Genomic DNA, 15,699 nt, shown 5'->3' on the forward strand with positions numbered 1-15,699 from the left:
TCCGACTTTGTATGTTTGGTTTTAACGATTACCAAGGTACTGCAGCGTACGATAAGACATTCTTGGGGACTGTGGACAACTGTTGCCAAAAAATTGTTGCTAGCTACGGTCGAGAAGCTGGCTAGTATTTGCTAGCTATGTTAGCTTGAGCTTGTGACTAGTAGGTGGGCCAGAGGGGTTGTATGGAACATGTCTCCTAGCAAAGGCTATACAGACAAAAGATAATTAGGACTTGGAGAAGTCAGCAAGTAAGTTGGACCATTGTTACAAGTTCTGAAAATGTGTGCCTTCGTTAGGATTCCAGCTAAATGGCATCGGTTGTTCATATTGTCTATGAAAGGCAGCTGTGCTCGGCTAACGTTAGCATTAGCGAGCACTAACATTAGTGCTTTACAACCGCCGTACAACCGCCGCTGGAATGAGATACATATTTTCAGTCCTACATCCTCGCTCACTCCCAAATCAGTGTTAGCCAGGGAGCCCAGAGAGATTCTGTTCCAGCAGGCAGAGCAAGACTGCTGCGGCTGCCCTAGTGCCCTGCCGGCCGGTTGCCGTAGGCACCTTGGTCTCTAGTGATGCAATCTCAGACTAGAAGAGGAAATGAGTTGACGAGTTGACGATGCAGTCTGAATATCAGGCTACATTGAAACAGAGTCCAGATTGAAACAGAGTCCACATTGCCAAATGTATATATAGATAGATGATCTAGCCCTGGAGATCAACATTTTTGGTTTAGGGCTACAATTTGACAATGTCGTTTTAGGAATGTTTACTTTATGCGGATGATATAATCCTGGCAGAGTCTGGAGACACCTTGCAGAAGATGTTGGGCTCTATCTTCCCAAAAGCGCTAATTTAGCGTTTGCGCTCGTTTAACGCTGTGCACAATGCAAATTAGGGGCGGACACAAGCGCATGCCTGTGATAATTGTACTGGGCATTGGCTGCCACAAGCCAAAGCAGGCATTTCAGCACTAAAATGTGGTGATAGATGGCATTATGCTATCGTCAGAAGCGCACAATTACTTTGCGCTAAGAGCTTTGAAAAGGACCTCTTACGCGCAAATACCTCTCTGTGCTGGGTGCGCTGCATGGAGATTACCGTTGCGCTCCCAGCGCAGAGAGGTATTTGCACAGTGGAAACTGGAATTTGTTTTGGATATGTCATTACGCACAGCCTTGCCACGCCAAGACATCAAATTATGCTGCTAAAATTGGGTATTAGCAGATAATTCAGTGAGGCAATCAACTATAACTCACTGAGAAACTTGTATCACATTGCACATTTGAGAAAACTTGTTGGACAATGGACATAGGCTATTTACCTTCATAAGCCGGAGGTTCGTTGGCACCACAGGCGAACTGTCAATAAGCTCTCTCTGTCCTCGCACGAGTGAGTACACTCTATTACGCACTTTGCTGGATCCTGAACAAATATGAACAAATATAAACTTCCGTTTATCGTCTACCTCCTGGATGACTTCCTCACGGTAACACCACCGTCGGCACCCCCATCACATGACCTCTCCACCCTCAAGTCTGCCTTTCTGCAGCTCGGGGTTCCAATGTCCCCGGAGAAGACAGAGGGGCCCTGCATGTCCCTCGAGTTTCTCTGCATCACCTTGGATTCCGTCACCTTCCAGGCCTCCCTCCCGACCGAGAAGCTCCACCGCATTTCATTCTAGATCTCAAACCATCTCCTCGCCCGCTGGTGCACCAAGCGCCAGCTACTTTCACTGCTTGGGCACCTGAATTACGCCATCCACATGATCCCCCAGGGCTGCTCCTTCATTTCCCACTTGTTGTCCCTGTCCGCCGCCGTTCCGTCCCTGCACTGTCACATCACCCTGGACGACAGCTGCAGGACTGAGCTGACTCTGTGGCATGACTTTCTTTCCTCCTGGAATGGAATCCACTTATTCTATGAGGACTCCATCACCCACCCAGAAGACATCCAACTGTTCACTGATGCTGCCCCCTCCATCGGCTTTGGCGGGTACCATGGTGGTTTGCCTCTACTTGGCCGCCGGAGATTTCCCTTCTCAATCCATCTTCTGCACTCTTCGAGCTTTACCCGATCATCGTTGCAGCTATCCTTTGATTGAGAGATTGAGATTAACTTTATTGTCACTTCATGGTACAAGTATCACGAGCGAAATTCTGCTTGGTTCGCTCTCAGAGTCGGAGAGCAAAACCGGGTCGCCATTGAACAGCGACAGCAATTTGGATTGGACAAAGCATATAAATGAAATAACTCAGAATTCACATTATTACTAATTAGAAAAGTAATAGAGGCACACTTCAATATTATACAATACAGATACATTTGTTGTAAATGTACAGGGTTACCAGCAAAGACAACCCACACCACGACACCAGGGAGGCTGCCATTACGGCGCCGGTTTGGTTCGTCGTGGGAGGGAAGGGGGGGGGGGGGGTTGCAAAGCGGGGGGAAGTTGCTGGAGGCGGGGGGGGGGGGGGGGGGGGTTTAGGGGGGGGGGTTGGAGACAAGAGCTCAGTTGCAGACGAAATATCAGGAGAGCTGCGTCCTTGGCAGTACGAGAGTCCAGATTAGAGATGTTTTGGTTGCCTGGAATTCCTTTCAGGTCACACAGACCAGAAAGTCAACAGCAGGCGTCAAGTCTCTGATTCTCAACTTAGTTCATTTCTCTTATTGCAGATCGGTGGAATTTCCATGATATATCCAGATATAATCCATTTTTCACAGTTCAAATTCACTGACCGCCCATCTCAATTTTCATGACGCCACAGCCTAGGGTCAATCGCTGTTGTCTTCCCGTATCCCGCGGCGAAAGATCCGTCTGGGCAGAGAGTGGGGGTTCCCCGGACCCCGCAAAGTTTAGTTGATTTGCGTTGAGAGACCAGCTTAGTAAATCCAATAAATCCATATTTGTCATTTCGAGTAGACGAATGCAAGTTTGCTCTGGGTGTTATTGGCTCCAGGTAGCAGAAGCAGAGGGATGAGGGGGAGAGGGGAAGGGAGTAGGAGTAGGGAGACGAGTAGAAAATGCGACCGCCTCCGTTGGTAGCTTGTCCATGTAGGAGTGCCCATGTTTGGGGGCACGAGTGGTCCACCAAAGTAATCCTCCTCCACACAGACAACCGGACCACTGTTGATATCATCAACAAAGGTCGCTCACAATCACTCCACATCATGAAACTCATCCGCAGGCTCACCTTGGTCTCAGCAAAACACCAGTTCGTCTTCCGAGCCGCCCACATTCCCGGGTACCAGAATTCAATAGCTGACTCCCTCTCTCGTTTCTCCTTCCAGAAATTCAGAACCTTGGCACCAGACTCTGACCAGCATCCAACTCCGGTCCCACCGTTTTCAGCAACCATCTTCCACTGAAACTTCAGGTCCTCCACCTTGTCGCCACCAAACATCACATCTTAAACAGCCTGGCCCCAAAAACCCTATCAGCTTACTACTCCGGATGGTGCTCTTTCAAAGCCTTCCACATCACGCACCACCTTCCATTCCCTTCGGTCGACATAATCTCTGTAACCAGCTACATCATCTACGTTCACTCAGTCCTCAGGATTAGATCATCCACCATCCAAGTCTACCTCTGCGGTATCAAATTTTTTGTTAAACTGCTCACCGGCGCTCTGGCCCCCTCTATTTCTCACCCCCATGTAACTAGTTAAAGGCCTTCACAAGGATGAACCTCGGCTTCCACCGAAACGCCTTCCCCTGACAACCGACCTCCTCACCCGGTGCGTCCAAACCAGGGTATTCAACCCCCATCATCAACTCCACCCTGGAATCCATGTTCCTCCTGGGTTTCTTCGGCTTCTTATCATGCTCAGAATTCACAACCAATTCTTCCACCTATGACCCCTCATGGCACACCAGTCTCTCTGACATCTCCATCCACACCCCAGACACCTTCCAATTCAACCTCAAACTAAGCAAAACCGACCAATCCGGACTGTCTCATCCCATTTTCCTTTTCCGTCTAAAATCATTTCTGAGCCCCTACGAGCCCATTCTAAACTACGTCAACAGGAGACTAGCACAACACTCCTCTCCCCAAGATCCTCTCTTCACCACAGAATCGGGCAAAGTGACTACACGCTTCTGGTTCCACCATCACCTCTGCCAAGTCATCCTCAGATCAAGAATTTCTCCAGATTTGTACTCCGGCCATTCATTCCGCATTGGCGCGGTGACGACCGCTTCCACTCAAGGTCTCCCGGACTGCACCGTCCAAATCCTAGGCCGCTCGTCTTCCCAAGCCTATCACAGCTACATCCGCGACAACCTCAACGACATCCGAAGAGCCCATTCACTTTTATGTTGAAGCACTCTTGGGCTGATGGAGCCAGGACTCCATCAGCCAAACACACTACCCCCACCCTGAGTTTCAACCCACGGGTTCCTGTCACTGTCACACAACACTCACTTACAATAAATCATATTTTCGTTCAAACTATGGTGTGGTCTGTGTTAGTGAAATGGAGTTAGTGTGATAACTGAAGTTCAGGAACACAAGAGCACACCATGTAATCACCTACGCCTCACTACTTTATTCACCTGCACTCTATCCAATCACCTCACTGATGCTGTGTTCTATCAACTTAATCACCTGTAGCATATATAAACACAACCATTCCATCTTTCCCCCATTTGTCTGAGTCGTCACGACTCTCCCCCCCCAACCCTAAGTTTCTTCCTCCGTTAAGGGCAGCACACGTGGAGTCTGCATGTTCTCCCTGTGCCTGCATGGGTTTTCCCCATGGTACTCCAGTTTTCTCCCACAACATCAACAGACATGCTAATTACGGGCAGCACACGCGGACTTTGCATGTTCTCCCCGTGCCTGCGTGGGTTTTCTCCGGGCACTCCGGTTTCCTCCCACAAACAGCTAAAGACATGCTAGTTAGGGCTGCATAATCCTGCATCTCTATCTTCTGCTCACAGGAACCACGGTGGCTGATGGAGCTGGGACTCCATCCGTGAAGCCGAGCTGCGCTCAAGAACCGAGCTTCACCCAAAGACGCTACCCCCACCCTGAGTCTCAACCCCCGGGTTCCTGTCACTGCCGTATACATATATAGACACATATATAGACAGAAGATATTTAACATGGCTAAAAGGGTCAACCCAACTTTTACTTGTACTTTTAACTTTTACTCTAAGAAAACTAGGACTGATACAGAGAAACATGACTGCAACAATAACACCATCACCTCAGCAGCAGCCGGCGGCAGCAGCAACATTGTTCTCAGTTCGGACGACGAAGATGAGGGGGGAAGCGCGGCGGTGGACGACCGGTGAGTGACAACCACGCAGGCTGCGCCTGTCACACCCCCGGCTCTGACTACCGCAGCAGCCGGGTCTGAGCCCAACGTCAGGGACCCATGCCTCGGTCCGGAGAAGGCACGTGAACATGTGACTTCTGGGCCGTATCAGTGGTTGAGAAACACTATCATGCAGATAGAATAGGCTAAGGAGACAATTATTTTTTCATCATTGTAAAGCCACAGCATACTTAAGAGGATATTAATGTGATGTGTGTAGTTCTTCATATATACTAGCCTCTTCATTTTGCTCTCAGAGTGCCCCAGATTAATGCATTTTATTTTAAAATTTACCAAATTTCTTTATCCGGAAAGCCCCCAATCGGAGTAACATTTGACTTTGGGGTTATGCAACCCCTGTTTGAAAGGTCTAGAATCACCTATGGCTGCAGCCTATACCAGTCGACATGCAGGGCTAGTAAAACAGCCTAGAGCCTACATGCCGACACAGAGGGCTTTTAAAGGTGCACCAAAAGCAATGAACCCAGGTGGTTCTTGACACTTCTCTAACTCTTAGTGGAAGTAACTGGCAGTAAAACAGCAACAGATTGTGACAGGTAATGTTAATATGTCAGTTTACTATAATATCAACTTGATTAGCTACTGTAGCTTGTGTGTGTGTGTGTGTGTGTGGGGGACACCTCGGCATTCCGAAATGTCGGCACTCCGAAATACCGGCATTCCGACAAAATTGAGATCTGCCTCGCCATTGCGAAAGAACCCTCCCCCAGACCCTAACCCTAAACCTAACCTCTCCCACCCCCCACGCCTAAGCCTAACCTCCCCCAGAACCTAACCTCTCGGCGAAACATTTTTTGGAGATAAAAAGGGCCGCCTCTCCGAAAGCATAGAAGTCAATGATCGGAATGCCGACACTTCGGAATGGCGAGCTGACCCCGTGTGTGTGTGTGTGTGTGTGTGTGTGTGTGTGTGTGTGTGTGTGCTTGCATGCGCACAATGGGAGAGAGGTGGGCAGTAGGAAGGAGAGGGTGAAACATGTAAAAATAAAAATTTAAATAGGCTAAAAAGAAGGGCGGATAGAGAAAGAGAGAGCCGGAGAAAGTCAGGGTAGTCGCGCCAAGGCAGCCAAGTAGGCCAAGCCGGGAAGCGCCAAGCTAAACATTAATGTACCAAGATCGAAGGCCCGACCGAGTTGGGAGCGCCAGCCGCAAATAGCTGTAAGTCGCTAAAAAGGTCGAAGGCCGGAAAAGTACAATCGCGAAGCGCCAAGGCGGCCAGGTAGGCCAAGCTGGGAAGCGCTATCGCGAGGTGCCCGACCGAGTTGGGAGCGCCAGCCGCAAATAGCTGTAAGTCGCAAAAAAGGTCGAAGGCAGGAAAAGCACGTACCAAGTAAACATTAATGTATCAAGATCGAAGGCCCGACCGAGTTGGGAGCGCCAGCCGCAAATAGCTGTAAGTCGCTAAAAGGTCGAAGGCCAGAAAAGTACAATCAACTACTGGCGCCTGCAGATCTCAATTAACCTCCGGTAATCAGATCTTCCTTTTGGGGGATCTCCTAGGCTATGCAGGTGCCCTCCTCTTGCCTCAAGAGCAGCGCCACTGGCCAATGGAGTCAAGCGCCAAAGTATTTGCCATGCATGCCGATTGCTAAATAAAGTTTGTCTAATCCTACCAACTGGCCTCTCATGATTGAAGTGAGGTCTCCAGACCATATTTCAAGCTGAAGGCCACTCATGCATAATCCGATCATCCCCTGACGACAGTCAAGCCCTAGCATAACGTGGTCAGTCAAAGTCCTAGTATGACGTCTGCTATGACTTCAAATATGACGTCAGTTAATCCTTATATATATAGCAAGGGTTCTACGTCACCTCTCTCTCTCTGGCCGATCATAGCAGCAGTAGCTTCACGGCAGTCCATCTCCCTCGAAGCCGTCCTCCGAAGCGTTGTTTTGCCCCACCCACCTCCCCAGTCCGCCACCAACGAGTCTTGACTCCTGATCCCCCATGGGGGGGGGGGGGGGGATCTCCTAGCCTATGCAGGTGCCCTCCTCTTGCCTCAAGAGCAGCGCCACTGGCCAATGGAGTCAAGTGCCAAAGTATTTGCCATGCATGCCGATTGCTAAATAAAGTTTGTCTAATCCTACCAACTGGCCTCTCATGATTGAAGTACATGTTGCTGTGGATGTGAATTTTTAATTGATTAAATGCATTCCATATAATTATTTCAATCCAGGTGTGTGTGTTCTTTGGATTTATTGATAGTTTACTAATTAAGATCGATGTCATGGCAACTCATGTATATTCATGAGTTTGGGTCCCCAGGAAACATTAAAATTATCTTTTGGATCGAAAGCTGAAAAAGTTTGGGAATCAACCCCTGCCCCAAACAATTTATTTTATGTGCATAATAAACTGAACCTTGCAAGGCAGCTTTATTCGTGCGAGATCATGAGATGAGATCACACTTGTGAAAACAAAACCATGTGTCAGGTTAGAATAAACGTAACCTTAACTGAATGTAGACAGTCCATTAACCATAGTTTGTAAGTTGCCTTAATTTGAGCAGGTATACTTGACAATCAACTTGTAAATTGCATCGTTTGTTGAAAATGTGTTAATTAAAAGTACCTAGCAGATAGTCTGTTGAAATAATTCTTATTGACAGTCTGCTGATACAAAATTTCACAGGCTGGATGCATAACTTTTGCACATAGTGGGAAGCATTGCTAGAGCTTCCTCCTACAGACCACAGCAGTTCCCACACTGACATGCACGGCACTCCCCAGGAACACTATACACAGCAAGTTGCAGACAGCATCCAGACCACAATCACCACTACTGCAGTCAATAACAGGAAACAGACATGAGGCCACACCCACAGCCATCTTTACTCTTTCTCTTCAGACTTTTCTTAGTGTGTGTGTGTCTGTGTGTGTGTGTGTGTGTGTGTGTGTGTGTGTGTGTGTGTGTGTGTGTGTGTGTGTGTGTGTGTGTGTGTGTGTGTGTGTGTGTGTGTGTGTGTGTGAGAGAGAGTGACAGCTTGTGCAGATGTCTCGATCCCTCCCGATATGCTATAGTCTCGTCTGACACTTTTCGTAAGACACCTGTCGACACTCTAACCATAAAACAGCCTTAAACCTACTGGGCAGCTAACCACGGTATCCGAACCAGCTATTCTGGACACATAATTAATAAATTACTCAGACATATTCAAACCCAATATGTAAGCTAATGATTAATAGTTGTATGAAATACTTTTTCTAGCCTAATTGTTCGCTACACTTCTCTCTTGTATTACACTTCTACTTTTCGTCTCCTCTCCTCTACTTAGTAATTTTGTGGTGTTTTCATGTGCATGCAATTTCCCATTCACTCATCATCAAATATGTAGCCTACAGAATGTTAACTAGAAATATTACACGCTCATTTCTAGTGTGCTTTGCACGCTTCACGACCTCCCAATAAGTGACCCGACCAATGTCAAACAGGCACACGTGTGCAGCTAAGTCCTCTCTATACTGTAGTGTATAGCGATTGTCAAACCTTTTGTCAAGGACAAAACTGACACAAATTAGAACATGGACCCCCCCATTTGATAAGATTTTAGCCTTTAGATGTTTTATTACAGAAAGTGTAAGGAACCAGTGACCAAAACAGTCATCCTGTCATGGGGTTAGATCTGTCATGTACTTCTAATTGATATTTTGTTTCCTCCCTGTCTGTCATGTGACATGTGTGTGTTTGTGCTGTGGTTTGATCTAGGCAATCACCACAAATAGTGTAGTAGCTGTACTGTACCGTACTGTAGCTGCTACCATTACATATGTCTAATGTTTAATTAGGTACAGTATATGCTATTTGCACCTGTGCAAACAGAATGTCGAATTTAAAATGTTTAAGTACGTCTAAAGTATACACATGCCATGTGCAAACACAATGTCGAATTTAAAATGTTTAAGTACGTCTAAAGTATACACATGCCATGTGCACCTATGTGCAGTGAATATGCCACTGTCTCTGACTTGTCTTATCACTCTACTGCCTTATTGCTTGTTGTGTCTCTTGTTGTTTTTGCACTCATATGCCCTGTTATATTTTGTACTATGTTGTAAACGGAGTCCACAGCACAAGAATTTCACACGTGATACTTGTACTACGGAGTGACAATAAAAAATCTTGAATCTTGAATCTTGAGATAGTATGTGACTGTGAGCTCATGTGTCTTGCTGGATTGTCTGATGTGCTTAGCTTGTTGCTAGCTGCCCTTTTCTGACTGCTTTTATCAGCTTGGTCTAACTCTTGCCAGATGCATGCATTTTTATGCGTCTGCCGGTGATAGCCAGGCCGGAGGCATTATGCATCCGGGTTGTCCGTCCGTCCGTACAGTACGTACGTCCGTCCGTATGTCCAATGTTCGTTAGCGTGATATCTGAGGAACGCCTTGATGGAATTTCATCAGATTTGCCTCAAACATCGACCTAGACTCAAGGATGAACTGATTAGATTTTGGTGGTCAAAGGTCAAGGTCACTGTGACCTCTCGAACGCCATTTCCAAGCTTGTTAACGTGATATCTCAGGAATGCCTTGATGGTATTTCATCAAATTTGCCTCAAACATCGACTTGGACTCAAGGATGAACTGATTCGATTTTGGTGGTCAGAGGTCAAAGGCCAAGGTCACTGTGACCTCTCGAACGCCATTTTCAACCTTGTTAACGCAATATCTCAGGAATTCCTTGACGGAATCAAATTTTCCTCAAACATTAACTTGGACTCAAGGATGAACTGATTCGATTTTGATGGTTAAAGGTCATAGTTCAAGGTCACTGTGACCTCACACACACAATTTCCAAGCTCTTTTAACGCAACATCTCAGGAGCGCCTTGACAGAATTTCTTCCAATTTGCCTCAAATGGCGATTTGGACTTAAGAATGAACTAATGGCGGAGGCATAAATCCGCTGTGCGGTCGTTCTAGTTTATGTCTGTCTTCTCTTTTTGGATTTGCCTTGTTGGATTGGACTTGTACTACTCTCCATCATTCCAAGTAAATCCTTTGAAACCATCTTCAGTCTCTCAGTCTCTGCATTTGGGTCTCTGTCTGGTTACATTATCACACATACATTCTGTCATTGTGTTACTTATGGATGGGTCATTATAAGACCAGGGACCATGCTGGTGTTTGCACTTTCGCATGTTTTATCCCTTTGATTGTGTTGTCTTTTAAAATCAATAATAAATCAAATCAAATTAAAGTGAAAATCAATTATCCACCTTTTGGCTGAGGACCCCTTGGGACCCCCTCAAAGACCCCAGCGGGTCCCCGGACCCCACTTTGAGAACCACACCACTGCTCTGTTAACAGTCATTCTAAACCTTTTTCATGTCAAGGACCCTAATTTAGTCCACATTTGAGCCACAGACTCCTGTTTGAGATTTTCTCCCCCAGACCCAAATCAGAGAATATGTTTGTATTTTGTCCAGAATACCTGCAAGAATCCCATCAATGAACCCTGGTGGTTCCTGGACCCCACGTGGAGAACCACTGCTCTATAATGCTTTTCCTAGTACCGGCATGGCATGAGAGAGGGCATGGTTTCACAGGCATGTAGGTCACACACGCACACACACACACACACACACACACACACACACACACACACACACACACACACACAGAGCTATGTTTAGTTTAGTTTAGTTTATTATGTTTATTTGTCAGGGACCATGTGCAAAAGATAACATTGATCTCATAGAGAAAATATGCTTTGCACCACATTATAGCAAATTACTATTTTCCATCTGCAGTCCCAGGGCAGGGTTGCCAGCACAAACAAAACAACAATACAGTAAATAATAAATTGCATGGTACACAACAGATATCAACACATCTTCACTATACATATCACCACAAATCATACACACATAACCACAATTAGTATGCACTGCACAGTGTATAATATCACATTATGCAGCTCTGAAAAATGAATCAGTAATAAAGCAAACTAATGTAGGCATTGTTGGTTATTTATAATCCATTTCACGTGAGAAAGTGTTAAAATGTGTACAGACTTTCAGGTCAGTGGGGAGTTTGTTCCAATCCTTTATGGCTTTAAATGAAAAGCAGGATGTGTAGGGGGAGTGGCCCAAGTTCCTCTATTGCCTCATGTCTGCTGTGCTCCATTAATGAGAGAGAGAGAATGTGCATGACTCAGATCTCTCATGAGGTATACACACGCATGCACACGCACACACATCCTGCTCGGTGATCCTCTCTTCTATCCCAGCTCACAGCAACACAGAATGTAAGCGCAGAATGATACCATCATAATGCACTCTAAGTATAGTTATAATAATGCATAAACAGTTAATGTGTTTATAATGTTATAACAGTATGCATGATTATACCTATACTTAGAATGCATTGTGATGGCATTATAAGGTGTACGATCAGAATGTATATTATATAAACTTCATAGAAAGTGTTGCAAACAAAAAAAGCTTGTCATCATCAGTTCAAATTTAGTTCAATAACTAAATTTATATATATATATAGTGTGTGTGTGTGTGTGTGTGTGTGTGTGTGTGTGTGTGTGTGTGTGTGTGTGTGTGTGTTGTTGTTGTATGGAGAGTCTGTATATCCTGTACCAGACATTTTCCAATATATTTCAAATGAGAAGCATCGGTCTGGTTTCTACCTGGTGAGAAACATATCCTGTAACATCACATTCAACACACGTGTATCTGCAGCACATATCCCTGCAGACACACACATACACACATGCACGCACGCATGCACGCATGCACCCCCCCCCCCCCCCACACACACACACACAAACACACACACACACACACACACAGAGAGACAAAGGGGGGTGTCACCTTGCGCCTGCAGCCGCTCCACCAGCCCTGCAGCTCGGATTAGGTCGGGTCCCCGCTCCACCCCGCCGCGGGGCTACAGAGAGAGATATCAAACACACAGTCTGATTGATTGTTTATTTGGATCTCGTTTAGCCCTATTGGACAATTCTTCCAAGAGTCCATACCATAAAACAACATTTAATATTTATTTAATATAGTATAGAAATATAGAAAAAGCATACATTCAACACATTCACACACATTGATGACATAATACACACAACAACACAGCCTATACAGATAATGCATACAAGCAATACACCCAATCACAAGCCATACCACCCAATCTTGTAGTTACAGATTATCCACACCATAGACACGCAAATCTTCAATTCAGGTTAAATTGCATATAAAGGCATTGCGTTTAAAACTACATCACAAAATACAAATATTAGAACACAATTCGCTATGCTTAATGTAGCATGACAAATACCTAGACCTTATAGAATTACTATACCCATTACCCACAATTAAAAGTTACACAATCATACTGAGCATAGTTTTAGACTACTTCCAATGTTCTTTAAAATGCCTACATGTTTTGTAAGCTGCTAATGGGACGGGCAAACCATTCCCAGTGGTGTAGTGCCTGGAGAAGTGGGTCAACTTTTTGAAGCGGCAAAGGATAAACACCCTGTTTTATGAATGAGACACTACTCTTGCACTCTTGTAGTTCACACACAAAAAAGGACCAGTAGTATTGTCACTTAACTTCACCTGTACTGCTTGACTTCAGGGAGTAAGGATGATTACATTTCAGATAACCACATGGCTCTGACAGCTTCTTATTACAAGGATGCCAAGTAGGAGATGGGCATCACTTTCATGGCATCAAGAACATATTTAGCAAAACCAGGAAGACACTTATTTTAGCTTTATTAATGTGTCCACATTGAGTTGGCTGAACTGTGGTCTGTCTCCTCTAATAGCCTATGTGACTCCTGCCTCCATGTGGCTCTGTTAAACACACCAGTGCATCTATTCAGAAGTTACAGCACTGATGGCCGTCTATAGTGGTTCTCAATGTGGGGACGGGACCGCCAGGGGTCCTTGAGGGGGTTCCAGGGGGTCCCCCAAAAAATGGTGAATAATTTATTTTCACTAGAATTCCATCCATAAGTAACACAATGACACAATGACTATTTTGGTCATGGGTTTCATACACTTTCTGTAATAAATCATCTTAAAGCAAAACATCTTAAACAGATGGGCACCCAACATTTTATCAAATGGGGGCCCGTGGTTTAATTTGAGTCCTTGATGTGAAAACGTCTGAGCAATAGGAGACTTTTTAGGGTATTCAGTAGGGGTGTCACGATACACTCAGTTCACGATACGATACGTATCACGATACTGGGTTCACGATAACGATACGATACGATACGATTTTAACAATATTTTTTTAAACTTGAATAATGACAATATATGACTGGAAACGTAGTATTTTATTTGAAATGCACAAATACAAAACATGCTGTTGTGGGAAATTGTTATTACAATAACAACTAGAAAAAACATGAGATTGGAGATAAGGCTTATCTTGAAATAGAATGAGTTACACCGTCACTTAGATTTACTTTGAACTAAAAGGTTTCTCAGCAGTATAAATTCTCATTATGCATCTTCAGTTTTTCTTCAAACTCAAACAACAAGACTTTTCTTAGTCTATTTTTTATGCATCTTCAGTTTTTCCTGTCAAGTAAACAGTTTTGCCAGAAACTCAATTGAATGGTTTCTCTCCTGTATAACTTGTGTCTCTTCAGAGACTTGTTCAACTGAACTACTTTCCACACATTGAACTTCAACAAACAAAGACGTTTCTTTGTCTATTTTTGAAAAAAAAAAAAAAAAAATTTTTTTTTTTTTTTTTTTTTTCCACGATATGACATTTCATCTCAACGATACATATCGTGACGTTTTACTATCGCGAAATTTCGTGGGACGATATATTGTGACACCCCTAGTATTCAGTTGAACTCAAAGATAATAGGCTCTTGTGCTGCACCTATGCAAATTATCAAACAATATTGCGTCTTCACTCTCCTTGTCCTGAAGTGTATAACTCAATGCTCTACTCTAAGCCATAACACTTAATACAATAAGGGTCACTAAAATAAGTGTTATGTCATGTTTATTAAGCATTAATTAACCTAAATAACATTAATTTAGTGACCCTTATTCTACAGTGTTACCCCGCTGCACTACATGAGTCCATGTCCATGCACAGCTTGACAGGCTGCAGACATGATGCCTCACCTGTCCTTTAGAGAAAGGCGCTCCTATGATCCCCACTGAGGTGGACTGATGATGATGATGGCGGTGATGAAGATGATGACCCACACACCGTGTATAAAGAGTCAGCGCGCGCTGTAGCCCTGCGGGGCTCCTCATCTTCACCGTTATTATGATCCGCAAAGAGAGGAAGGCTGTGCCACACGCACAATCTGATTTCACCAACTAACAGTTGTTCCTGGATGATAATGAAACTTGTTTGTCCAGGACTCACATTCCAACCACCCAATCAGCAGCAGTGCTCCGATTGTGATGTCATTTATATGGGACTTACAGCATGGAGGAACCGCCCATTTGCAACAGCCTGCGGCATCTTGCAAAAGTGAAAGTAAAATATGCCTAAAGAGTAGCTCTGCACTGCTGAAGCTGAACTGAAGAACCAAAATATAAATTGCAAGTCAATGAAGGAAAATGAAGAGTTCTATCCATTCTCTTCTCCTCTGCCTTCTCTTAAGTTCCCCCTGCCTATCCCTGTGTGTCTGTGTCGTGTTTGTCTATTGTCTGTTACATCTTTGTCGCCCCCGCCCTTTTAGTGTTTAGTGTAAAGCGTCTTTGAGTCCTTGAAAAGTGCTATATAAATTCCATAATTATTATTATTATTATTATTCTGTCTGACTGGAGCTGAAAAGAAACAGAAGAAAAGAAATAAAGAGGGGAAAGAAAGACAGTGGTAAGTGGAGTAGATCGCTTGATTAAGTAGCCCCTTTCAGGACAGTGTTGTCACTACCTCTACCAATGTCGGTAACGCTTTAGAATACAGCCCGCAAATAACCCTGTAAGTACAGGGTAACAAGATCTGCGTTGTACCCCGTCCTACGTCACTACGTCACTGTGTTTGTGTCTGTCGGAGAGTACTGCTGGCGTCGAGTGTGGCTGCCGCTTCTTCGTCTGACTGTTTGTCTTTTCCCTGTTTTTGTAACGTTACTTTATTCTTTTATCGACTTTTGTTTTGCTTTCTCTATACCGTTTTCGTCTCTGTCCGTCTTGTCTAACTGTTTCCCTACCCCCCCTACCTACGCTCCTCTGCTAACCGGCTGTTAGCTCCATCTGGCTAGCCGGCTAGCTAACGTCTGTTGAGCTGCCCCCGGCTCTGTCCCTAATTTCTCCGCTCGTATTTCTCACCCCGACTATTTCCCTCTGCTCATTCGGACTACCACTACCCTTACCTCACTCACTGGACCCTCCGGACACCACTCT

The 15,699-nt window shown here is 44.9% G+C and overlaps 1 protein-coding gene across 1 annotated transcript in view; it reads right to left on the reverse strand.

The window, feature by feature from the left end:
- LOC310800799 (arginase-1-like) overlaps window positions 1-14,692 on the reverse strand; it is a 37,882-nt gene extending 23,190 nt beyond the window's left edge. The window contains exons 1-2 of the mRNA XM_083664718.1: window positions 14,467-14,692; window positions 12,172-12,244 (exon numbers count right to left, since the gene is read on the reverse strand). Of these exons, the coding sequence (XP_083520844.1) occupies window positions 12,172-12,244; window positions 14,467-14,601 (208 nt within the window). The 5' untranslated portion in view covers window positions 14,602-14,692. The remainder of the gene's footprint in view (window positions 1-12,171; window positions 12,245-14,466) is intronic.
- Window positions 14,693-15,699: the final 1,007 nt, after the last annotated feature.

The sequence above is a fragment of the Poromitra crassiceps genome (genome assembly GCF_964638095.1).
Source record: "Poromitra crassiceps genome assembly, contig: HAP1_SCAFFOLD_85, whole genome shotgun sequence".
Taxonomy (NCBI): domain Eukaryota; kingdom Metazoa; phylum Chordata; class Actinopteri; order Beryciformes; family Melamphaidae; genus Poromitra; species Poromitra crassiceps.